General features: G+C 44.4%; 2 protein-coding genes and 1 long non-coding RNA gene across 10 annotated transcripts in view; 1 reads left to right on the forward strand and 2 right to left on the reverse strand.

Annotated features, from left to right (window-relative positions):
• Window positions 1-24,655, reverse strand: part of LOC135574291 (uncharacterized) — a 237,640-nt gene that overhangs the window by 80,586 nt on the left and 132,399 nt on the right. The window lies entirely within an intron of this gene.
• Window positions 1-24,655, forward strand: part of LOC115118802 (Fc receptor-like protein 5) — an 83,011-nt gene that overhangs the window by 56,750 nt on the left and 1,606 nt on the right. For 2 of the 8 annotated variants that reach the window (XM_065025381.1, XM_065025382.1), the window contains 10 exons: window positions 8,634-8,675; window positions 13,691-13,966; window positions 14,620-14,904; window positions 17,474-17,758; window positions 20,466-20,738; window positions 20,927-21,199; window positions 21,293-21,613; window positions 21,707-21,985; window positions 22,316-22,432; window positions 22,592-22,685. In XM_065025381.1, coding sequence (XP_064881453.1) covers window positions 8,634-8,675; window positions 13,691-13,966; window positions 14,620-14,904; window positions 17,474-17,758; window positions 20,466-20,738; window positions 20,927-21,199; window positions 21,293-21,613; window positions 21,707-21,985; window positions 22,316-22,432; window positions 22,592-22,668 — 2,228 coding nt within the window. In that variant the 3' untranslated portion in view covers window positions 22,669-22,685. Of the gene's footprint in view, window positions 1-8,633; window positions 8,676-13,690; window positions 13,967-14,619; window positions 14,905-17,473; window positions 17,759-20,465; window positions 20,739-20,926; window positions 21,200-21,292; window positions 21,614-21,706; window positions 21,986-22,151; window positions 22,433-22,591; window positions 22,686-24,655 lie in introns of those variants that run through there. The other 6 variants (XM_065025376.1, XM_065025377.1, XM_065025378.1 and 3 more) reach the window with 5 other exon arrangements.
• The window catches only part of LOC115118803 (C-type lectin domain family 4 member F-like), a 94,058-nt gene that overhangs the window by 27,121 nt on the left and 42,282 nt on the right, over window positions 1-24,655 (reverse strand). The gene's annotated exons all lie outside the window — the stretch shown is intronic.

Here is a 24,655-nt window from a genome sequence, read left to right on the forward strand (position 1 = left end):
ATATATCCCTGTCATATTACATCATTTATGCAGCAGCATACAATGCATTTTTGGACTCACCTTGTTGTGCTGTGTTCACTTGAACAGGAAGCTGGCGTGGCGGTCCTTCGTGAACAAATTTTGTCATCAAACTTTGTCATCAAAGTCTGGTATTCTCTGGATTTATGGTGCTTTCAAGACAACTGGGAACTCTAGAAAAAAAAGAGGCCCGAGTTGGATGAAAGTTCAAAACCTATAGTCCCAGTCCTAGCTCGATTTTCCAGAGATCCCAGTTGTCTTTAAACTCAGTAAAGTCAGATTTTGCAGTTCTGAGTTAACAGTTGCTTTGATCAAGGCACAAATCATGCTTCATTGACAGCATGGCCACTGTTTATTGTTTATCATTTTTAACTAGGAAAATAGACCCCTAGTCTTAGACTTGGGACCACACAGCCACTCCCCTGAGTAGCAGGCTAATGATTGCTTTGCAATGCTTGCAGTTAGCCGCTGATTCCTTTCAAACCACTCATTGTTGAATTTGCGATTTCCAACTTGTTGTGTAATGTTTATCTCCAATGGCCGATGAGCACCGACACGTTTTATCTATAATTTCTCTTCATTATTTCTCTTCATATGACAAGGATTAACGTACAGTGTCTGAGGGTTGAGTTATTTCAACTTTTCTCCAAAACGATCGGGCCATTACCATGTCAATCAACGCTTGGATAGAAACACACCCCAGATGTTGATTCCAACACAGTTGCTACAGTCCCATTAGTTTTCATTGCAGTCTCATTTGAATGTAGCCTCGCAAATTTGTTCCGAATGGGGTTAGTCAACAGTAGGTAACAGTATGTTAGCTAGCTATATTGACGAATACGCTGATTCGGTGTGCGAGTTCATTAGAACGTGCGTCGAAGATGTCGTTCCCATAGCAACGATAAAAACATTCCCTAACCAGAAACCGTGGATTGATGGCAGCATTCGGGTGAAACTGAAAGCGCGAACCACTGCTTTTAATCAGGGCAAGGTGACCGGAAACATGACAGAATATAAACAATGCAGCTATTCCCTCCGCAAGGCTATTAAACAAGCTAAGCGTCAGTACAGAGACAAAGTGGAATCTCAATTCAATGGCTCAGACACAAGAGGCATGTGGCAGGGTCTACAGTCAATCACGGACTACAAGAAGAAACCCAGCCCAGTCACGGACCAGGATGTCTTGCTCCCAGGCAGACTAAATAACTTTTTTGCCCGCTTTGAGGACAATACAGTGCCACTGACACGGCCTGAAACGAAAACATGCGGTCTCTCCTTCACTGCAGCCGAGGTGAGTAAGACATTTAAACGTGTTAACCCTCGCAAGGCTGCAGGCCCAGACGGCATCCCCAGCCGCGCCCTCAAAGCATGCGCAGACCAGCTGGCCGGTGTGTTTACGGACATATTCAATCAATCCCTATACCAGTCTGCTGTTCCCACATGCTTCAAGAGGGCCACCATTGTTCCTGTTCCCAAGAAAGCTAAGGTAACTGAGCTAAACGACTACCGCCCCGTAGCACTCACTTCCGTCATCATGAAGTGCTTTGAGAGACTAGTCAAGGACCATATCACCTCCACCCTACCTGACACCCTAGACCCACTCCAATTTGCTTACCGCCCAAATAGGTCCACAGACGATGCAATCTCAACCACACTGCACACTGCCCTAACCCACCTGGACAAGAGGAATACCTATGTGAGAATGCTGTTCATCGACTACAGCTCGGCATTCAACACCATAGTACCCTCCAAGCTCGTCATCAAGCTCGAGACCCTGGGTCTCGACCCCGCCCTGTGCAACTGGGTACTGGACTTCCTGACGGGCCGCCCCCAGGTGGTGAGGGTAGGCAACAACATCTCCTCCCCGCTGATCCTCAACACGGGGGCCCCACAAGGGTGCGTTCTGAGCCCTCTCCTGTACTCCCTGTTCACCCACGACTGCGTGGCCACGCACGCCTCCAACTCAATCATCAAGTTTGCGGACGACACAACAATGGTAGGCTTGATTACCAACAACGACGAGAAGGCCTACAGGGAGGAGGTGAGGGCCCTCGGAGTGTGGTGTCAGGAAAATAACCTCACACTCAACGCCAACAAAACTAAGGAGATGATTGTGGACTTCAGGAAACAGCAGAGGGAACACCCCCCTATCCACATCGATGGAACAGTAGTGGAGAGGGTAGCAAGTTTTAAGTTCCTCGGCATACACATCACAGACAAATTGAATTGGTCCACTCACACTGACAGCGTCGTGAAGAAGGCGCAGCAGCGCCTCTTCAACCTCAGGAGGCTGAAGAAATTCGGCTTGTCACCAAAAGCACTCACAAACTTCTACAGATGCACAATCGAGAGCATCCTGGCGGGCTGTATCACCGCCTGGTACGGCAACTGCTCCGCCCTCAACCGTAAGGCTCTCCAGAGGGTAGTGAGGTCTGCACAACGCATCACCGGGGGCAAACTACCTGCCCTCCAGGACACCTACACCACCCGATGTTACAGGACGGCCATAAAGATCATCAAGGACATCAACCACCCGAACCACTGCCTGTTCACCCCGCTATCATCCAGAAGGCGAGGTCAGTACAGGTGCATCAAAGCTGGGACCGAGAGACTGAAAAACAGCTTCTATCTCAAGGCCATCAGACTGTTAAACAGCCACCACTAACATTGAGTGGCTGCTGCCAACACACTGTCATTGACACTGACCCAACTCCAGCCACTTTAATAATGGGAATTGATGGGAAATTATGTAAATATATCACTAGCCACTTTAAACAATGCTACCTTATATAATGTTACTTACCCTACATTATTCATCTCATATGCGTACGTATATACTGTACTCTACATCATCGACTGCATCCTTATGTAATACATGTATCACTAGCCACTTTAACTATGCCACTTTGTTTACTTTGTCTACATACTCATCTCATATGTATATACTGTACTCGATACCATCTACTGTATGCTGCTCTGTACCATCACTCATTCATATATCCTTATGTACATATTCTTTATCCCCTTACACTGTGTATAAGACAGTAGTATAAGTAGTAGTTTTGGAATTGTTAGTTAGATTACTTGTTGGTAATCACTGCATTGTCGGAACTAGAAGCACAAGCATTTCGCTACACTCGCATTAACATCTGCTAACCATGTGTATGTGACAAATAAAATCTGATTTGATTTGATTTGATTTACCTAGTAAGTTGGCTACTAATACAACAAACTTGTCTACATGCTATCTACCTGACTACCCAACATTTATTGACTTGATTATTCACATCATTCTTAGCTAAGTGGTATAGTCTTTGTGCGTTCTCAATGAACATAAATTAGCTCAGGCTATCTACTCTAATTTTAGAGCACTCTGGTCTGAGTGTGCCAGAGTGCAGAATAACTGATGAATTTGCGAATGCTCATCACGCGTTGTATATGGAAAACTTCGGCAAAAAGCCTCATTAAATTGTTGCCAGCAACACAGTTACAGTCACCAATGCTCTGGATAACATGAAAACAGCCTAGCCAGCTCTGCTGTGGTGAGTAAAATGGTCAGAGTAAAGTGTTCTCTCATTTGTGCCTGGAAGTAGCTAGCCAGTTAGCTTGTGATGTGGGCTTCACTGCTGTTGTGATGGTCAGAACGCTCAGATCAACCCTAGTCCTCTGCCAGTGTGCGCTCTGAACGCTCTGGCTTCCAGCATCAACTTCCAGTAGACAGGCATGGTGCTACGCTAGTATGCTCAACTGAAAGGATACCGTTCGTTTACAGTATACTTACATGGCTAAATAGTAAACTCAGCAAAAAAAAGAAACGTACATTTTTCAGGACCCTGTCTTTCAAAGACAATTCATAAAAATCCAAATAACTTCACAGATCTTCATTGTGAAGGGTTTTAACACTGTTTCTCATGCTTGTTCAATGAACCATAAACAATTAATGAACATGTACCTGTGGAACGGTCGTTAAGACACTAAGAGTTTACAGATGGTAGGCAATAAGGAGGCCTTTCTACTGACTCTGAAAAACACCAAAAGAAAGATGCCCAGGGTCCCTGCTCATCTGCGTGAATGTGCCTCAGGCATGCTGCAAGAAAGCATGAGGACTGCAGGTGTGGCCAGGGCAATAAATTGCAATGTCCGTACTGTGAGACGCCTAAGACAGCGCTACAGGGAGACAGGACGGACAGCTGATCGTCCTCGCAGTGGCAGACCACGTGTAACAACACCTGCACTGGATTGGTACATCCGAACAACATACCTGCGTGACAGGTACATGATGGCAACAACAACTGCCCGAGTTACACCAGGAACACACAATCTCTCCATCAGTGCTCAGACTGTCCGCAATAGGCGGAGAGAGGCTGGACTGAGGGCTTGTAGGCCTGTTGTAAGGCAGGTCCTCACCAGACATCACCGGAAACAACGTTGCCTATGGGCACAAACCCACTATCGCTGGACCAGACAGGACTGGCAAAAAGTTCTCTTCACTGACAAGTTGCGGTTTTGTCTCACCAGGGGTGATGGTCAGATTTGCGTTTATCGTCAAAGGAATGAGCGTTACACCGAGGCCTGTACTCTGGAGCGGGATCGATTTGGAAGTGGGCGGTCAGTCATGGTCTGGGGCGGTGTGTCACAGCATCATCGGACTGAGCTTGTTGGTATTGCAGGCAATCTCAATGCTGTGTATTACAGGGAAGACATCCTCCTCCCTCATGTGGTACCCTTCCTGCAGGTTCATCCTGACATGACCATCCAGCATGACAATGTCACCAGCCATACTGCTCGTTCTGTGCGTGATTTCCTGCAAGACAGGAATGTCAGTGTTCTGCCATGGCCAACTATGAGCCTGAATCTCAATCCCATTGAGCAAGTCTGGGACCTGTTGGATCGGAGTGTGAGGGCTAGGGTCATTCCCCCCCAGAAATGTCCGGGAACTTGCAGGTGCCTTGGTGAAAGAGTAGGGTAACATCTCACAGCAAGAACTGGCAAATCTGGTGCAGTCCATGAGGAGGAGATGCACTGCAGTACTTAATGCAGCTATTGGCCACACCACATACTGACTGTGACTTTGGATTTGGACTTCCCCCCCCCTTTGTTTAGGGACACATTCCATTTCTGTTAGTCACATGTCTGTGGAACTTGTTCAGTTTATGTCTGTTGTTGAGGCTTGTTATGTTCATATAAATATTTACACGTTATTAAGTTTTCTGAAAATAAATGCAGTTGACAGTGAGAGGACGTTTCTTTTTTTGCTGAGTTTATATAGTATGTAGTATATACTCATTAAGGATGTACTATACAGTATGTTAGTATGGGTTTTCGGACACAGCCCATGTTTGTATGCGGCTTTATTAACTGAATGATAGATTTTTTACAATGTTTGCAAACTGATATATGACACATTAATGCCAAAATAACATGCAAAACAAGCAAAAAATCTGAGGCTCATAACAGGTTCTGCCCCACATTGTCAGGCCTGTCCAGTACTTTAAAAATATCCTCTCCTGTTATCCTGGTTTCCAGTGGTTTGCAGAAGTGGATGTCTTCTTTAATTGACCCCCGATAACCGTAACGGACATAAGACCAGGAGCTGTGCCAGGCCCGCCACATCTGTTAACTCATCCAGCTGTAACGCAACAAATGTAGAATTACTGATGCTAGCATTGGATGTGCTCGTGGAAGCAGAACAATGTGTCGTTGACAGGTGCAGGTGTAGTACTGTTCGTAGATATACTACCAGTATAGCTGCTATGTGTCTCTGGATGTGGGCCTTACTTTAACCATTTATCAAAGACAGCCCCGTATGTACACTCTCTGTTTTACACTTGTTGACTTTCTCTTGGAGAAGTGGTATGACTAAACAGGTTGTTCCTTCCTACTCTCTGTTATCCATGGTCCTATGCTCCTTGCAGAATCTTTTAGACAGAGAGATTCACTGTTGTTAAGGTCCTTTAGTGAAAGACAGTGCAACAGTTTATCCACAGCTGTTGTGTTGTCTCTAAGGACACGCGCGTGCAAGCGTGCATGCATGTGTGTGTGTATATGCGGGTGGATGCATGTAAGTGTGTACACGTGTGTGTTTGTTAAGTGGGGGGGGGTGGCTGAAGTTGTTAAATTTACTTGGTGATCAGTGGAACAACTGAAATTAGTTGGGTAGGCTTGAAACCTGACAACTTAACAAAGGGCCTATAAGCATCTGTTCTATTCTCGTTCCATCCTCCTCTCCTCCAGTAAAGAGGAAGGAACCAGTGTGACATCATGCAGTGTGGGGCCATACAGAGAAGTTGGTCAGAAAATAAACACGCCTTTAAACACTGCTGTTTTTTCTCACAGTCTTTGTTCATTTCTGTAGAATGCTTTTCTCTCTATTCCTCTGTGTGACGGTAAAGAGGCGTGAACTAGAGGTCAACCAATTTATGATTTTTCAACTCCGATACCGATTATTGGAGGACCAAAAAAAGTCGAGACCGATTAATCGGACAATTTATTTATTTATTTGTAATAATGACAGTTACAACAATACTGAATGAACACTTATTATTATTTTAACTTAATATAATACATCAATACAATCAATTTAGTCTCAAATAAATAATGAAACATGTTCAATTTCGTTTAAATAATGCAAAAACAAAGTGTTGGAGAAGAAAGTAAAAGTGCAATATGTGCCATGTTTAGAAAGCTAACGTTAAGTTACTTGCTCAGAACATGAGAACATATGAAAGCTGGTGGTTTCTTTTAACATGAGTCTTCAATATTCCCAGGTAACAAGTTTTAGGTTGTAGTTATTATAGGACTATTTCTCTCTCTACCATTTGTATTTCATTAACCTTTGACTATTGGATGTTCTTATAGGCACTTTAGTATTGCCAGTGTAACTGTATAGCTTCCGTCCCTCTCCTCGCTCGAACGTTACCCATGCAGAACAAGGGAAACAACCACTCCAAGTCTCAGAGCGAGTGACGTTTGAAACGCTATTAGCGCGCACCCCGCTGACTAGCTAGCCATTTCACATCAGTTACACCAGCCTAATCTCGGGAGTTGATAGGCTTGAAGACATAAACAGCTCAATGCTTGAAGCACAGCAAAGAGCTGCTGGCAAAATGCAGTAAAGTGCTGTTTGAATGAATGCTTACGAGCCTGCTGGTGCCTACCATCGCTCAGTCAGACTGCTCTATCAAATCATAGACTTAGTTATAACATAACACACAGAAATACGAGCATTAGGTCATTAATATGGTCAAATCCGGAAACTATAATCTCGAAAACAAGATGTTTATTCTTTCAGTGAAATACAGAACCGTTCCTTATTTGATCTAACGGTGGCATCCATAAGTCTAAATATTCCTGTTACATTGCACAACCTTCAATGTTATGTCATAATTACGTAGAATTCTGGCAAATTAAGCAGCCCAAACTGTTGCATATACACTGACTCTGTGTGCAATGAATGCAAGAGAAGTGACACAATTTCACCTGGTTAAAATCGCCTGCTAACATGGATTTCTTTTAGCTAAATATGCATGTTTAAAAATATATACTGTGTATTGATTTTAAGAAAGGCATTGATGTTCATGGCATTCAGGAACCGGACAAATTGAATCAGCCACATGAGGTTAAAGAGTCAATGTTGTGTGTTATTCACCACGGTGTCCGTGTAGCTTTACCATTCAAGCTCCTCAGAGAATTGCACGCCAAGGAAATTGACATTTTTTGCCGTTTTCACGATGGCCCCGTTGATGAGGATGCCTGGTTCCTCCTGAAGTCCACAATGAGCTCCTTTGTTTTGCTGACGTTGAGGGAGAGGTAGTTTTCCTGGCACCACACAGTCAGAGTGCCTACCTCCTCCCTGTAGGCCCTCTCGTCGTTGTTGGTAATCAGGCCTTCTACTGCCATTTCATCAGCGAACTTGATGATGAGTTGGAACTGTGTGAAGCCATGCAGTTTTGGGAATTTAGAGAGTAAGGGAGGGGACTAAGGACACATGCTTGTGGGGCCCCACATGTTTAGAATCAGTGTGGAGGAGGTAATGTTGCCTACCTTCACCTGCAGAGGGCAGCGTGTCATTTAGTCCAGGACCCAGTTGCATAGGGAGGAGTTCATTCCCAGGGATTTGAGATTTCTGGTGAACTTAGACGGCACTATGGTATTTAAGGCTGAGCTGTAGTTGATGAACAGCATCCTCATAAATACACTCCTCTTGTCCAGGTGGATGAGGGCCCTGTGCAGTGAAATGGCGATTTGGTCGTCCGTGGATCTGTTGGGATGTAGGCCAATTGGAGAGGGTTGAGTGTGTCGGGGGGCACTCATAATGACAGAAGTCAGTGTTATGGGTCAGTAGTCATTCAATTCAGTTACATGGTTTCACATGTGAAATTATATTTCACAAATGCAAAACATGGACATTTCGAACGTGAAATCATGTTTTTTCTGTATTGATAAGCTGAGGCAATTAAATGTTATACTGTTCAAGGATGAATGGCTATGTAGAAATCAGAGATTGCACCTTTAAATTAAAGTACAGGACAGATTTGGTAATCAGTAACCTGAATATGGCATGTTGTTGTTTATTTCAAGCTAATATTTGTGCAATGTGACTTTCTTTGTTTTAGTGCTGAATACATACATCAACTCTGGACACTCTGAAGATGATGGTAGATATTTGTTCACTTCATCAAGACCCCATCTCTTAATGCTTCATCATATTTCTTTATTTGTGATTTTTAAAGTTGATTTTGTCTGGACATGTTTTGAGTGTCTAAAAATAACATGTGTAAGGGAATTGTATCATGCTGGTTTGATTTTGTGCAGGAGTGGCGAAGGCTGTTCTGACCATACACCCCAACAGCTCCCAGATATTCAGTGGAGAGTCTGTCACTCTCAGATGTGTCATACAGGGGGGAGGAGTCACTGACTAGAAATACCCATGGAGAACACCCAGTCCCGATCAATGCCTCCGTTCTTATAACCACTTGAAAGTGGGCCTCATTTAAAGGATGCTGTTTAGTTATTTTAAAAACATATGTTGTATGTTTCTGCAGCTCTGCTCAAAGCTACACTGACTGTAGAACCAAACCCTGTGTTCCCTGGAGAGACACTTACTCTGATGTGTTCAGTAGGGTCTGACAGTATCTGGAACTATCAGTGGTACAAAGACAGGAATGATAATGTAGTATCCCAGTCTGTCAGACACACTATGTCAGCACTCGGCGGTCCCGTTCTGTGCGCTTGTGTGGCCTACCATATTGCAGCCGTTGTTGCTCCTAGACGTTTCCACTTCACAACACTTACAGTTGACTACAGTTAGCTCTAGCATGGTAGAAATTTGACAAACTGACTTGTTAGACAGGTGGTATCCTATGACATTTACATTTACATTTAAGTCATTTAGCAGACGCTCTTATCCAGAGCGACTTACAAATTGGTGCATTCACCTTATGACATCCAGTGGAACAGTAGTGCATCTAAATCTTTTAAGGGGGGGTGAGAGGGATTACTTTATCCTATCCTAGGTATTCCTTAAAGAGGTGGGGTTTCAGGTGTCTCCGGAAGGTGGTGATTGACTCCGCTGTCCTGGCGTCGTGAGGGAGTTTGTTCCACCATTGGGGGGCCAGAGCAGCGAAAAGTTTTGACTGGGCTGAGCGGGAACTGTACTTCCTCAGTGGTAGGGAGGCGAGCAGGCCAGAGGTGGATGAACGCAGTGCCCTTGTTTGGGTGTAGGGCCTGATCAGAGCCTGGAGGTACTGAGGTGCCGTTCCCCTCACAGCTCCGTAGGCAAGCACCATGGTCTTGTAGCGGATGCGAGCTTCAATTGGAAGCCAGTGGAGAGAGCGGAGGAGCGGGGTGACGTGAGAGAACTTGGGAAGGTTGAACACCAGACGGGCTGCGGCGTTCTGGATGAGTTGTAGGGGTTTAATGGCACAGGCAGGGAGCCCAGCCAACAGCGAGTTGCAGTAATCCAGACGGGAGATGACAAGTGCCTGGATTAGGACCTGCGCCGCTTCCTGTGTGAGGTAGGGTCGTACTCTGCGGATGTTGTAGAGCATGAACCTACAGGAACGGGCCACCGCCTTGATGTTAGTTGAGAACGACAGGGTGTTGTCCAGGATCACGCCAAGGTTCTTAGCGCTCTGGGAGGAGGACACAATGGAGTTGTCAACCGTGATGGCGAGATCATGGAACGGGCAGTCCTTCCCCGGGAGGAAGAGCAGCTCCGTCTTGCCGAGGTTCAGCTTGAGGTGGTGATCCGTCATCCACACTGATATGTCAGCCAGACATGCAGAGATGCGATTCGCCACCTGATCATCAGAAGGGGGAAAGGAGAAGATTAATTGTGTGTCGTCTGCATAGCAATGATAGAAGAGACCATGTGAGGTTATGACAGAGCCAAGTGACTTGGTGTATAGTGAGAATAGGAGAGGGCCTAGAACAGAGCCCTGGGGGACACCAGTGGTGAGAGCACGTGGTGTGGAGACGGATTCTCGCCACGCCACCTGGTAGGAGCGACCTGTCAGGTAGGACGCAATCCAAGCGTGGGCCGCGCCGGAGATGCCCAACTCGGAGAGGGTGGAGAGGAGGATCTGATGGTTCACAGTATCGAAGGCAGCCGATAGGTCTAGAAGGATGAGAGCAGAGGAGAGAGAGTTAGCTTTAGCAGTGCGGAGCGCCTCCGTGATACAGAGAAGAGCAGTCTCAGTTGAATGACTAGTCTTGAAACCTGACTGATTTGGATCAAGAAGGTCATTCTGAGAGAGATAGCGGGAGAGCTGGCCAAGGACGGCACGTTCAAGAGTTTTGGAGAGAAAAGAAAGAAGGGATACTGGTCTGTAGTTGTTGACATCGGAGGGATCGAGTGTAGGTTTTTTCAGAAGGGTTGCAACTCTCGCTCTCTTGAAGACGGAAGGGACGTAGCCAGCGGTCAGGGATGAGTTGATGAGCGAGGTGAGGTAAGGGAGAAGGTCTCCGGAAATGGTCTGGAGAAGAGAGGAGGGGATAGGGTCAAGCGGGCAGGTTGTTGGGCGGCCGGCCGTCACAAGACGCGAGATTTCATCTGGAGAGAGGGGGGAGAAAGAGGTCAGAGCACAGGGTAGGGCAGTGTGAGCAGAACCAGCGGTGTCGTTTGACTTAGCAAACGAGGATCGGATGTCGTCGACCTTCTTTTCACAATGGTTGACGAAGTCATCTGCAGAGAGGGAGGAGGGGGGGGAGGGGGAGGAGGAGGATTCAGGAGGGAGGAGAAGGTTGCAAAGAGCTTCCTAGGGTTAGAGGCAGATGCTTGGAATTTAGAGTGGTAGAAAGTGGCTTTAGCAGCAGAGAGAGAAGAGGAAAATGTAGAGAGGAGGGAGTGAAAGGATGTCAGGTCCGCAGGGAGGCAAGTTTTCCTCCATTTCCGCTCAGCTGCCCGGAGCCCTGTTCTGTGAGCTCGCAATGAGTCGTTGAGCCACGGAGCGGGAGGGGAGGACCGAGCCGGCCTGGAGGATAGGGGACATAGAGAGTCAAAGGATGCAGAAAGGGAGGAGAGGAGGGTTGAGGAGGCAGAATCAGGAGATAGGTTGGAGAAGGTTTGAGCAGAGGGAAGAGATGATAGGATGGAAGAGGAGAGAGTAGCGGGGGAGAGAGAGCGAAGGTTGGGACGGCGCGATACCATCCGAGTAGGGGCAGTGTGGGAAGTGTTGGATGAGAGCGAGAGGGAGAAGGATACAAGGTAGTGGTCGGAGACTTGGAGGGAGTTGCAATGAGGTTAGTGGAAGAACAGCATCTAGTAAAGATGAGGTCGAGCGTATTTCCTGCCTTGTGAGTAGGGGGAGGTGAGAGAGGGTGAGGTCAAAAGAGGAGAGGAGTGGAAAGAAGGAGGCAGAGAGGAATGAGTCAAAGGTAGACGTGGGGAGGTTAAAGTCGCCCAGAACTGTGAGAGGTGAGCCTTCCTCAGGAAAGGAGCTTATCAAGGCATCAAGCTCATTGATGAACTCTCCGAGGGAACCTGGAGGGCGATAAATGATAAGGATGTTAAGCTTGAAAGGGCTGGTAACTGTGACAGCATGGAATTCAAAGGAGGCGATAGACAGATGGGTAGGGGAGAAAGAGAGAATGACCACTTGGGAGAGATGAGGATCCCGGTGCCACCACCCCGCTGACCAGAAGCTCTCGGGGTGTGCGAGAACACGTGGGCAGACGAAGAGAGAGCAGTAGGAGTAGCAGTGTTGTCTGTGGTGATCCATGTTTCCGTCAGTGCCAAGAAGTCGAGGGACTGGAGGGAGGCATAGGCTGAGATGAACTCTGCCTTGTTGGCCTCAGATCGGCAGTTCCAGAGGCTACCGGAGACCTGGAACTCCACGTGGGTCGTGCGCGCTGGGACCACCAGATTAGGGTGGCCGCGGCCACGCGGTGTGGAGCGTTTGTATGGTCTGTGCAGAGAGGAGAGAACAGGGATAGACAGACACATAGTTGACAGGCTACACAAGAGGCTACGCTAATGCAAAGGAGATTGGAATGACAAGTGGACTACACGTCTCGAGTGTTCAGAAAGTTGCTTACGTAGCAAGAATCTTATTGACTAAAATGATTAAAATGATACAGTACTGCTGAAGTAGGCTAGCTGGCAGAGGCTGCGTTGTTGACTATGTAGGCTAGCTGGCAGTGTCTGCGTTGTTGACACTACACTAATCAAGTCGTTCCGTTGAGTGTAATGGTTTCTACTGTGCTACTGTGCTGCTATTCAGGGCTAGCTGGCTAGCTAGCAGTGTTGATTTACGTTACGTTGCGTTAAAAGAACGACAATAGCTGGCTAGCTAACCTAGGAAATCGCTCAAGACTACACAATTATTTTTGATACAAAGACGGCTATGTAGCTAGCTATGTAGCTAGCTACGATCAAACAAATCAAGCCGTTGTACTGTAATGAAATGAAAAATGTGATACTACCTGTGGAGCGAAGCGAAATGCGACCGGATTGTTGAGTGCGGAAGTTCTGTTACGTTAAGGACGACGAATAGCTGGCTAGCTAACCTCGGTAAATTAAGATAATCACTCTAAAACTACACACTCTAAACTACACAATTATCTTGGATACGAAGACAGCAAAGACAACTATGTAGCTAGCTAACACTACACTAATCAAGTCGTTCAGTTGAGTGTAAGTTGTGCTGCTAATCGGTAGACGGTGGACTAGCTAACGGTAGACGTTAGCTAGCTAGCTAGCTGCAGGGCGGTGTAGACTGCGTTAGGACGACGAAATACGATAATTACGCAATTATCTATGATACAAAGACGGCTATGTAGCTAGCTAAGAAGAAAAATTGCTAAGATTAGACAAATCAAACCGTTGTACTATAATGAAATGTAATGAAATGTAATACTACCTGCGGACCGAGTGCAGATGCGACCGTGACGGTGTCACATTGAAAGTCACTGAGCTCTTCAGTAAGGCCATTCTACTGCCAATGTTTGTCTATGGAGATTGCATGGCTGTGTGCTTTATTTTATACACATGTCAGCAACGGGTGTGGCTGAAAAAGCCAAATCCACTAATTTGAAAGGGGGTCCACATACTTTTGCATATATAGTTTATATATCTAAAATAATAGTTACCGTACTAATTACTGAAGTCAGATCATACTTTGGAAAGATTGTTGCTCTGACTGCATTTGTCTTCATATAACTGTTTCCACAGCTCTGCCCACGGCCTCAGTGAAGATAGTCACTCCACAGGCTCTCCTCTACCCTGGAGAGACAGTCACTCTGCAGTGTGACATATCAGACTACACAGACTGGATGTACCACTGGTTCAGAGACAAACATTACCTTCCCAGTCAGACCAGTAAAGCCAAAGATATCACCATCCCCATCACTCAGACTGGTCAGGCTGGTCAGTACAGATGTGAGGGGCTGAGGACAGATCGGCCACAGAGATCACAACCCAGTGATGCCGTCACCATCAGTGTCACTGGTAAGTTCACTATCGTTAGTATCACTATAACAATGTAATTTGAAACAGATACTTATGTATCCAAACTGTATCCAGTTTGGAACGCAGTAGTTAGTGTTTCAACCGAGGACAGACAATTTTTCTTGTGTGGCCTACCATATTGCAGCCGTTGTTGCTCCTAGACGTTTCCACTTCACAATAACAGCACTTACAGTTGACTACAGTTAGCTCTATCATGGCAGAAATCTGACAAACTGAGTTGTTAGACAGGTGGCATCCTATGACGGTGTCACATTGAAAGTCACTGAGCTCTTCAGTAAAGCTATTCTACTGCCAATGTTTGTCCATGGAGATTGCATGGCTGTGTGCTTGATTTTATACTCATGTCAGTAACGGATGTGGCTGAACAAGCCGAAGCCACTAATTTGAAAGGGTGTCCACATACTTTTGCATATATAGTTTATATGTCTAAAATAATAGTTACTGTACTACTTACTGAAGTCAGATCCTACTTTGGAAAGATTGTTGCTCTGACTGCATTTGCCTTTATAGACATTTATGTAAATTCTAACTGAATGGAGTCAACATATGTAAAATATACTTATATCACAATGTTACAGCATCAGCTGAATTACCAGACAGGTATCCAGGTGTTTTGTGCATTATTTTCACAGCTCTTCCCAAAACTACTCTGACTGTGAGGCCAAACCTTGCATACACTGGAGAGACAGTTACTCTGATGTGTTCAGTTGGGTCTGACAGTAGATGGAACTATCAGTGGTACAAAGACAGGAATTATAATGTAGTGTCCCAGTCTGTCAGACACACTATAACAGGAGACACCCTCACCATCAGTACAGCTGCTGAGTCTGACCAGGGTCTCTACTGGTGTGAAGGGAACAGAGTGTCTAGACCCACATCTTCACAACCAAGTGATCCTGTCACTCTCACTGTAAAAGGTGAGTTACTTTGTGTTTTTTTGTCATCAAGAAGGACACTATTTATATTGTGTCAGAATTCTTAGTTAAAGTATTGGGACAGTGTTGTTCTGTGAAGTCTCCAAACTCCAAAGCAATAACAAACATATTGTTAAATAAGTTTATTACAGAGTAATTGTTTATATACACACTGTATTTCTATTGAGAGGAGTCTGTCCCAAACACTGACTCCTAAACTTCGTGTTTGAACATAAAGGAAAACATTTATATAGAGGTTTCATCTTTGTATCAGTGCCATTATGGTGTCTGTTACAACACGGGCAGCACATCTACATGTTAATGTTGCATGTGCCATAATCTACCAACTGTGTTACAGAGGACCACCATGTGGGTTGTGGACACTTCAGGAAAAAGAGTAGAGTATTGAGATGAATAGACAACAGGGAGGTTCCAACCCTCCAAGACCCCAAACATTGACAAACATTTGACCAAAACACTACTAATACTATATACTACTCTACTGTACCCTGCTCTACTGTACCCTGCTCTACTGAACTGTACCCTACTCTATTGTACTCTACTGTACTGAACCCTACTCTATTGTACTCTATTGTACTCTACTGTACTGTACCCTACTCTATTGTACTCTACTGTACTGTACCCTACTCTATTGTCCTCTACTGTACTGTACCCTACTCTATTATACTGTGCTCTACTGAACTGTACCCTACTCTATTGTACTGTGCTCTACTGAACTGTGCCCTACTCTATTGTACTGTACTCTACTGAACTGTACCCTACTCTATTGTACTGTACTCTACTGAACTATACCCTACTCTATTGTACTGTGATCTACTGTACTGTACCCTACTCTATTGTACTGAACTCCACAGAACTGTACCCTAATCTATTGTACTGTACTCTGCTGATATATACCCTACTATTTTGTACTGTGCTCTCCTGTACTGTACCCTACTCTATTGTACTGTGCTCTACTGAACACTACCCTATTCTAGTGTACTCTACTGTACTGTACCCTACTCTATTCTACTGTGCTCTACTGAACTATACTCGACTCTATTGCACTGTGCTCTGCTCTACTGTGCCCTACTCGTTTGTACTATGCTCTACTTAACTGTACCCTACTCTATTGTACTGTACTCTACTGTACTCTAATTGAATGTTTTGCACTGTGCTCTACTGAACTGGACCCTACTCTATTGTACTGTAATCTAGTGAACTGGAACCTACTCTATTGCACTGTGCTCATCTGAATTGTACCCTACTCTATTGTACTGTACTCTACTTTACTGTACCCTAATCTACTGTACCCTACTATATTGCACTGTGCTCTACTGAACTATACCCTACTCTATTGCACTGTCCTCTCCTTTACTGTATCCTACTCTATTGTACTGTGCTCTACTGAATTGTACCCTACTCTATTGTACTGTACTCTACTGAACTGTACCCTACTCTATTGTACTGTGCTCCACTGTACTGTACCCTACTCTATTGTACTGTGCTCTTCTGAACTGTACTCTACTGTACTCTAATTGAATGTTTTGCCCTGTGCTCTACTGAACTGGACCCTACTCTATTGTACTGTAATCTAGTGAACTAGAACCTACTCTATTGCACTGTGCTCATCTGAATTGTACCCTACACTATTGTACTGTACTCTACTTTACTGTACCCTACTCTACTGTACCCTACTATATTGCACTGTGCTCTACTGAACTATACCCTACTCTATTGCACTGTCCTCTCCTTTACTATACCCTACTCTATTGTACTGTGCTCAACTGTACTGTACCCTACTCTATTGCACTGTACCCTAATCTACTGAACTGTTCCCTGCTCTATTGTACTGGTTATATTATGCTTGTGTGCAGCTTCTCGGGCATGGAAACACATATCATGAAGCTCCCGACTAACATTTATTGTGCTGAGTTTGCTTCTAGAGGCAGTTTGGAATGCAGTAGTTAGTGTTTCAATGGAGGACAGACCATTTTTACGCGCTCCGCACTTCAGCACTCGGCGGTCCCGTTCTGTGCGCTTGTATGGCCTACCATATTGCAGCCGTTGTTGCTCCTAGATGTTTCCACTTCACAATAACAGCACTTACAGTTGACTACAGTTAGCTCTATCATGGCAGAAATCTGACAAACTGAGTTGTTAGACAGGTGGCATCCTATGACGGTGTCACATTGAAAGTCACTGAGCTCTTCAGTAAAGCTATTCTACTGCCAATGTTTGTCCATGGAGATTGCATGGCTGTGTGCTTGATTTTATACTCATGTCAGTAACGGATGTGGCTGAACAAGCCGAAGCCACTAATTTGAAAGGGTGTCCACATACTTTTGCATATATAGTTTATATGTCTAAAATAATAGTTACTGTACTACTTACTGAAGTCAGATCCTACTTTGGAAAGATTGTTGCTCTGACTGCATTTGCCTTTATAGACATTTATGTAAATTCTAACTGAATGGAGTCAACATATGTAAAATATACTTATATCACAATGTTACAGCATCAGCTGAATTACCAGACAGGTATCCAGGTGTTTTGTGCATTATTTTCACAGCTCTTCCCAAAACTACTCTGACTGTGAGGCCAAACCTTGCATACACTGGAGAGACAGTTACTCTGATGTGTTCAGTTGGGTCTGACCGTAGATGGAACTATCAGTGGTACAAAGACAGGAATTATAATGTAGTGTCCCAGTCTGTCAGACACACTATAACAGGAGACACCCTCACCATCAGTACAGCTGCTGAGTCTGACCAGGGTCTCTACTGGTGTGAAGGGAACAGAGTGTCTAGACCCACATCTTCACAACCAGGTGATCCTGTCACTCTCACTGTAAAAGGTGAGTTACTTTGTGTTTTTTGTCATCAAGAAGGACACTATTTATATTGTGTCAGAATTCTTCGTTAAAGTATTGGGACAGTGTTGTTCTGTGAAGTCTCCAAACTCCAAAGCAATAACAAACATATTGTTAAATAAGTTTATTACAGAGTAATTGTTTATATACACACTGTATTTCTATTGAGAGGAGTCTGTCCCAAACACTGACTCCTAAACTTCGTGTTTGAACATAAAGGAAAACATTTATATAGAGGTTTCATCTTTGTATCAGTGCCATTATGGTGTCTGTTACAACACGGGCAGCACATCTACATGTTAATGTTGCATGTGCCATAATCTACCAACTGTGTTACAGAGGACCACCATGTGGGTTGTGGACACTTCAGGAAAAAGAGTAGAGTATTGAGATGAATAGACAACAGGGAGGTTCCAACCCTCCAAGACCCCAAACATTGACAAACATTTGACCAAAACACTACTAATACTATATACTACTCTACTGTACCCTGCTCTACTGTACCCTGCTCTACTGAACTGTACCCTACTCTATTGTACTCTACTGTACTGAACCCTACTCTATTGTACTCTACTGTACTGTACCCTACTCTATTGTACTCTACTGTACTGTACCCTACTCTTTTGTACTCTACTGTACTGTACCCTACTCTATTGCCCTCTACTGTACTGTACCCTACTCTATTATACTGTGCTCTACTGAACTGTACCCTACTCTATTGTACTGTGCTCTACTGAACTGTGCCCTACTCTATTGTACTGTACTCTACTGAACTGTACCCTACTCTATTGTACTGTACTCTACTGAACTATACCCTACTCTATTGTACTGTGATCTACTGTACTGTACCCTACTCTATTGCACTGAACTCCACAGAACTGTACCTAATCTATTGTTGTCACGCCCTGGTCTAAGTATTTTGTGTTTTCTTCATGTATTGGGTCAGGCCAGGGTGTGGCATAGAGTTTTTGTATTGTGGTGTGTTTTGTCTTGGGATTTTGGAATGTGTGTATAGTGGGATTGTAGCTTAGTGGGGTGTTCTAGGAGAGTCTATGGCTGTCTGAAGTGGTTCTCAATCAGAGGCAGGTGTTTACCGTTGTCTCTGATTGGGAACCATATTTAGGCAGCCATATTCTTTGGTTGTATTGTGGGTGATGGTCCTGTGTGTCTTGATGTCCTGGTTAGAGGTTAGTAGACACTTGTATAGGCTGTTTTCGTTTTGTAGTGTTTTGTTGTGTGTTACGTTTGTTTATTAAAGATGAATCACAATAGACACGCTGCAGTTTGGTCCGACTCTCCTTCACCATTAGAAAGCCGTTACAATTGTACTGTACTCTGCTGATATATACCCTATTTTGTACTGTGCTCTCCTGTACTGTACCCTACTCTATTGTACTGTGCTCTACTGAACTATACTCTACTCTATTGCACTGTGCTCTGCTCTACTGTGCCCCATTCGTTTGTACTATGCTCTACTGAACTGTACCCTACTCTATTGTACTGTACACTACTGTACTCTAATTTAATGTTTTGCCCTGTGCTCTACTGAACTGGACCCTACTCTATTGTACTGTAATCTAGTGAACTGGAACCTACTCTATTGCACTGTGCTCATCTTAATTGTACCCTACTCTATTGTACTGTACTCTACTTTACCCTAATCTACTGTACCCTACTATATTGCACTGTGCTCTACTGAACTATACCCTTCTCTCTTGCACTGTCCTCTCCTTTACTGTATCCTACTCTATTGTACTGTGCTCTACTGAATTGTACCCTACTCTATTGTACGGTACTGTACTGTACCCTACTCTATTGTACTGTGCTCTTCTGAACTGTACTCTACTGTACTCTAATTGAATGTTTTGCCCTGTGCTCTACTGAACTGGACCCTACTCTATTGTACTGCACTCTAGTGACCTGGAACCTACTCTATTGTACTCTGCTCAACTGAATTGTACCCTACTCTATTGTACTCTGCTCAACTGAATTGTACCCTACTCTATTGTACTGTACTCTACTGAACTGTACCCTACTCTATTGTACTGTAATCTAGTGAACTAGAACCTACTCTATTGCACTGTACTCATCTGAATTGTACCCTACTCTATTGTACTGTACTCTACTTTACTGTACCCTACTATATTGCACTGTGCTCTACTGAACTATACCCTACTCTATTGCACTGTCCTCTCCTTTACTATACCCTACTCTATTGTACTGTGCTCAGCTGTACTGTACCCTACTCTATTGCACTGTACCCTAATCTACTGAACTGTTCCCTGCTCTATTGTATTGGTATAATATTATTTTCAGTGATGGCCTAGGAACCGTGGGTTCACTGCCTTGTTCAGGGGCAGAATGACATAATTTTACCTTGTCAGCTCGGGGATTCGATCTTGCAACATTTCGGTTACTTGTCCAATGCTCTAACTATTTGCACTATGCTCAACTGAACTGTAGATCCAAACCCTGTGTTCCCCCGAAGAGACAGTTGCTCTGATGTGTTCAGTAGGGTCTGACTGTATCTGGAGTTATAAGTGGTACAAAGACAGGAATTATAATGTAGTGTCCCAGTCTGTCAGACACACTATAACAGGAGACACCCTCACCATCAGTAGAGTTACTGAGTCTGACCATGTTCTCTGCTGTTGTTATTGTTATCTTACCATTCAAACCTATTCACATACAGACTATCAGCCAAAGACCACACTGACTTCAGACAGAGAGAGTATATTCACAGGAGACAGTGTGACACTGAGCTGTACTGTAGAGTCTCCTGGATGGAAGTTTTACTGGTACAGACACAGACCAGACTCTACACCAGTAACCACAACCTCTGGATACTCCTACACACTCAGCTGGGTCAGGGTCTCTGATGGAGGACAGTACTGGTGCAGAGCTGGGAGAGGAGACCCAGTCTACTACACCCTGTACAGTGACCCAGTCCAGATAAACATTACTGGTGAGTTTTATGATAAATGGCTGTTAGTGTGGATAGAGAGTAATCTAGGGTATAATATTTTGTCTGCTCATTGTATCACAACAATTATAGCTAACTTGAAGCTATATTCATGAGTAGACCTATTGATAAATTAATACATTCAAATTGTGCAACTATTTATTCAGTTAGTTGTCTGTGTGTCTATGCAGAGAGGCCTGTTGCTGTTCTGACCCTCCAACCCAACTGGACCCAGATATTCAGTGGAGAGACTGTTACTATGAGATGTGACATACAGGGAGGAGGAGACACTGACTGGAACTACAGATGGTATAAGAATAGTCCGGTAGTGATCTCCTTTAACACAAAGCCTGAGTACAGAATCAGTCCTGTCTACTGGTATAACAGTGGTTCATATACCTGTGAGGGTGTAAAGGGAAACAAGTTCTCCAAGACCAGTGAAGCTGTAAAACTGACCGTGTCTGGTAAGTTTATCTAATCAAGTATAAATTAAATTGGGTTCAGTAGAATACTTTCTAAGACTGAAAGGTTGAAACCTGTCCTCTATCAAATCACAGATCAACCTCAACCTGTCCTGAGTATCTCTCCTCAGTGGCTGAACGCTGGAGACTCCGTGTCTCTGAGCTGTGAAGTTGACAAGACGTCTACAGGCTGGAGGTTCTCCTGGTACAGGACTGTTCCCTACAGAGCTGGGTTACCCTCCCTATCAGACAAGTCTTACTCTCTACAGCCCCTATCTGACAATGTGACTAGTGAAGACTCCTACACTCTGATCCCTGCTGGTCCTACTCACACAGGAGGATATGTGTGTAGAGCTGGGAGAGGAGACCCAGTCTATGACACACTCTACAGTGAACCTCAGTTTCTCTGGTCAGGAGGTAACTAACTGCATTTAAACTGTATTAAATCATCTTTAAGTCACCCTCATGTGTCTATATAACTATATGTTTGGCTGTCTCTCTTTGTTTCAGATCTGCAGCCTTCAGTGTCTCTTACAGTAAATCCCAACCCAACTCAACACTTTACATCAAAGTCTCTCTCACTGAGCTGTGAGCTGAAGGGGAATTCTACTGGATGGAGACTGATGAGCTACAGAGAGAGAAGAGTGAAGTCAGGGTGTGTCTCTAACTGGGGATCAATAACAGAATCCACCTGCACCATCACATCATTGGACACATGGTACAGTGGGGTGTTCTGGTGTGAGTCTGGATCAGGAGAGTACAGTAATGCTGTCAACATCACAGTAAATGGTTTGTCTATTGTACAACAATCACTAACATTTTTACATTTATGTGATACGATGTTCAATTCTTAAACTGAATGTTTGCATCTCATAAATACACGCTCATAAGATGTTGATATATTGTGAGTGATGACTCCAGATTTATAGTATTATTTATATATTCTGTTACACAGATGGTGATGTGATCCTGGAGAGTCCTGTCCTGTGACTGAAGGAGACTCTGTGACTCTGACCTGTGCATTTAGATATCTGGAAACAAATCCTAACCCCAAGGCTGAGATGTCAGAAGAGCAGTGTGTTTTCAAGTGTCTTGATGGTAAAACATGTGTTTTTCTAGTCCCTCCAGGTTCCGTTGTCTCCATCTCTCTGACCAGGCTGCTGTGTGGTCTACTGGTGATGTCTCCCTTTCTACTGGTGTCCATCGTGCTGACGGTGAAATGCTGCAGGGCTCGAGGTGAGAACTTTATTTCAGTGTATTTACAACCAGTTTATCCAGCTGGATAATCTCCTATATGTCATGCTCTCTGTTTACATTTTATAGCTGTGTACATTTGAAAGAGCAGTTGGATCAGTTTCTCTCTAATGATACTTTCCATCTGTTTTTTTCCTGTAGGTTTGTGTTCAACAGTCAAATCTCCTCAAGACCAGATACCATGTGATGTCATCGAACAGAACGAATCCTTAGTGTGATCATTACAGTACGAACTGTAAGCTGAACAACCATTTATATGATTGTTAAGTTACCATTGATATATGATTGTGTTTACTGAGTTTAATATCACTGAATGGAATTTCACAAATGCTGAATTTTATGATTTTGCAAGTTGACGTTTTCAGATTTTGGTGGCTTGTAAGCTTCCCTTTGTTATTGTTGATTGATGTACATATATTTTTTGGTGAGAACTTTATTTCAGTGTATTTACACTCAGCTCATCCAGCTTGATAATCTCCTTCTTTATGTCAAATCAAATCAAATCTGATTTTATTAGTCACATGTGCCGAATCAGGTGCAGACCTTACAGTGAAAGACTTACTTACGAGTCCCTAACCAACAATGCAGTTAAAAAAATACGGATAAGAAAAAGAAATACAGTACATGTAGTAACAAGTAATTAAAGAGCAGCAGTAAAATAACAATCGCGAGACTATATACAGGGGGGTGCCGATACAGATTCAATGTGTGGGGGCACAGGTTAGCTGAGGTAATATGTCCATTTAAGTAGAGTTATGAAAGTGATTATGCATAGAGGATAACAACAGAGAGTGGCAGCTGTGTAAAACGGGGGGGGGGGGGGGGGGCAACGCAAATAGTCTGGATAGCCATTTGATTAGATGTTCAGGAGTCTCATTTCTTGGGGGTAGAGGCTGTTTAGAAGCCTCTTAGACATAGACTTGGCGCTCCGGTACTGCTTGACGTGCAGTAGCAAAGAAAACAGTCTATGAATAGGGTGGCTGGAGTCCTTGACAATTTTTAGGGTCTCCCTCTGACACCGCCTGGTATAGAGGTCCTGGAAGGCAGGAAGCTTGGCCCAAGTGATGTAGTGGGCCTTTCGCATTCCCCTCTGTAGTGCATTGCGGTCGGAGGCCGGGCAGTTGCCAATCCAGGCGGTGATGCAACCAGTCAGGATGCTCTCGTGGTGCAACTGTAGAACCTTTTGAGGATCTGAGGACCCATGCCATATTTTTTCACTCTCCTGAACGTGAAAAGGTTTTGTCGTGCCAGCTTCACGACTGTCTTGGTGTGATTGGACCATGTTAGTTTGTTGGTGATGTGGACACCAAGGAACTAGAAGCTCTCATCCTGCTCCCCTGCAGCCCACTCGATGAGAATGGGGGCATGCTCTGTACTCTTTTTTTTTTTTTTTTCCAGTAGTCCACAATCATCTCCTTTGTCTTGTCACCACACGGCCTGGTCTCTGACCTCATCCCTATAGGCTGTCTTGTCATGGTCTGTGATCAGGCCTCCCACTGTTGTGTCATCGGCAAACTTAATGATGGTGTTGGAGTAGTGCCTGGCTGTGCAATCATGAGTGAACAGGGAGGACAGCAGGGGACTGAGCACGCACCCCTGAGGGGCCCCTGTGTTGAGGATCAGCGTGGCGGATGTGGTGTTACCTACCCTTACCACCTGGGGGCGGCCCGTCAAGAAGCCAAGGATCAAGTTGAAAAGGGAGGTGTTTAGTCCCAGGGTCCTTAGCTTAGTGATGATCTTTGAGGGCACTAAGGTGTTGAAAGCTGAGCTGTTGTCAATAAATAGCATTCTCACATAGGTATTCCTTTTGTCCAGGTGGGAAAGGCAAATGTGTGGAGTGCAATAGAGATTGCATTATCTGTGGATCTGTTGGTATGCACATTGGAGTGGGTCTATAGTTTCTGGGACTATGGTGTTGATGTGAGCCATGACCAGCCTTTCAAAGCACTTCAGACGTGGGTGCTGCAGGTTGGTAGCCATTTAGGAAGGTTACCTTAGTGTTCTTGGGAACAAGCACTGTGGTGGTCTGCTCAATGCTATCTTAGTGCCAGCCTCTGACTGTGGTGGTATGTAAACAGCTACAAAATATACAGATAAACTCTCTAGGTAGATAGTGTGGTCTACAGCTTATCATTAGATACTCTACCTCATGTGAGCAATAGCTCGAGACTTCCTTAGATATCGTACACCAGCTTTTATTTACAA

Source organism: Oncorhynchus nerka, linkage group LG12, assembly GCF_034236695.1.
Source record: "Oncorhynchus nerka isolate Pitt River linkage group LG12, Oner_Uvic_2.0, whole genome shotgun sequence".
NCBI classification, from domain to species: Eukaryota; Metazoa; Chordata; class Actinopteri; order Salmoniformes; family Salmonidae; genus Oncorhynchus; species Oncorhynchus nerka.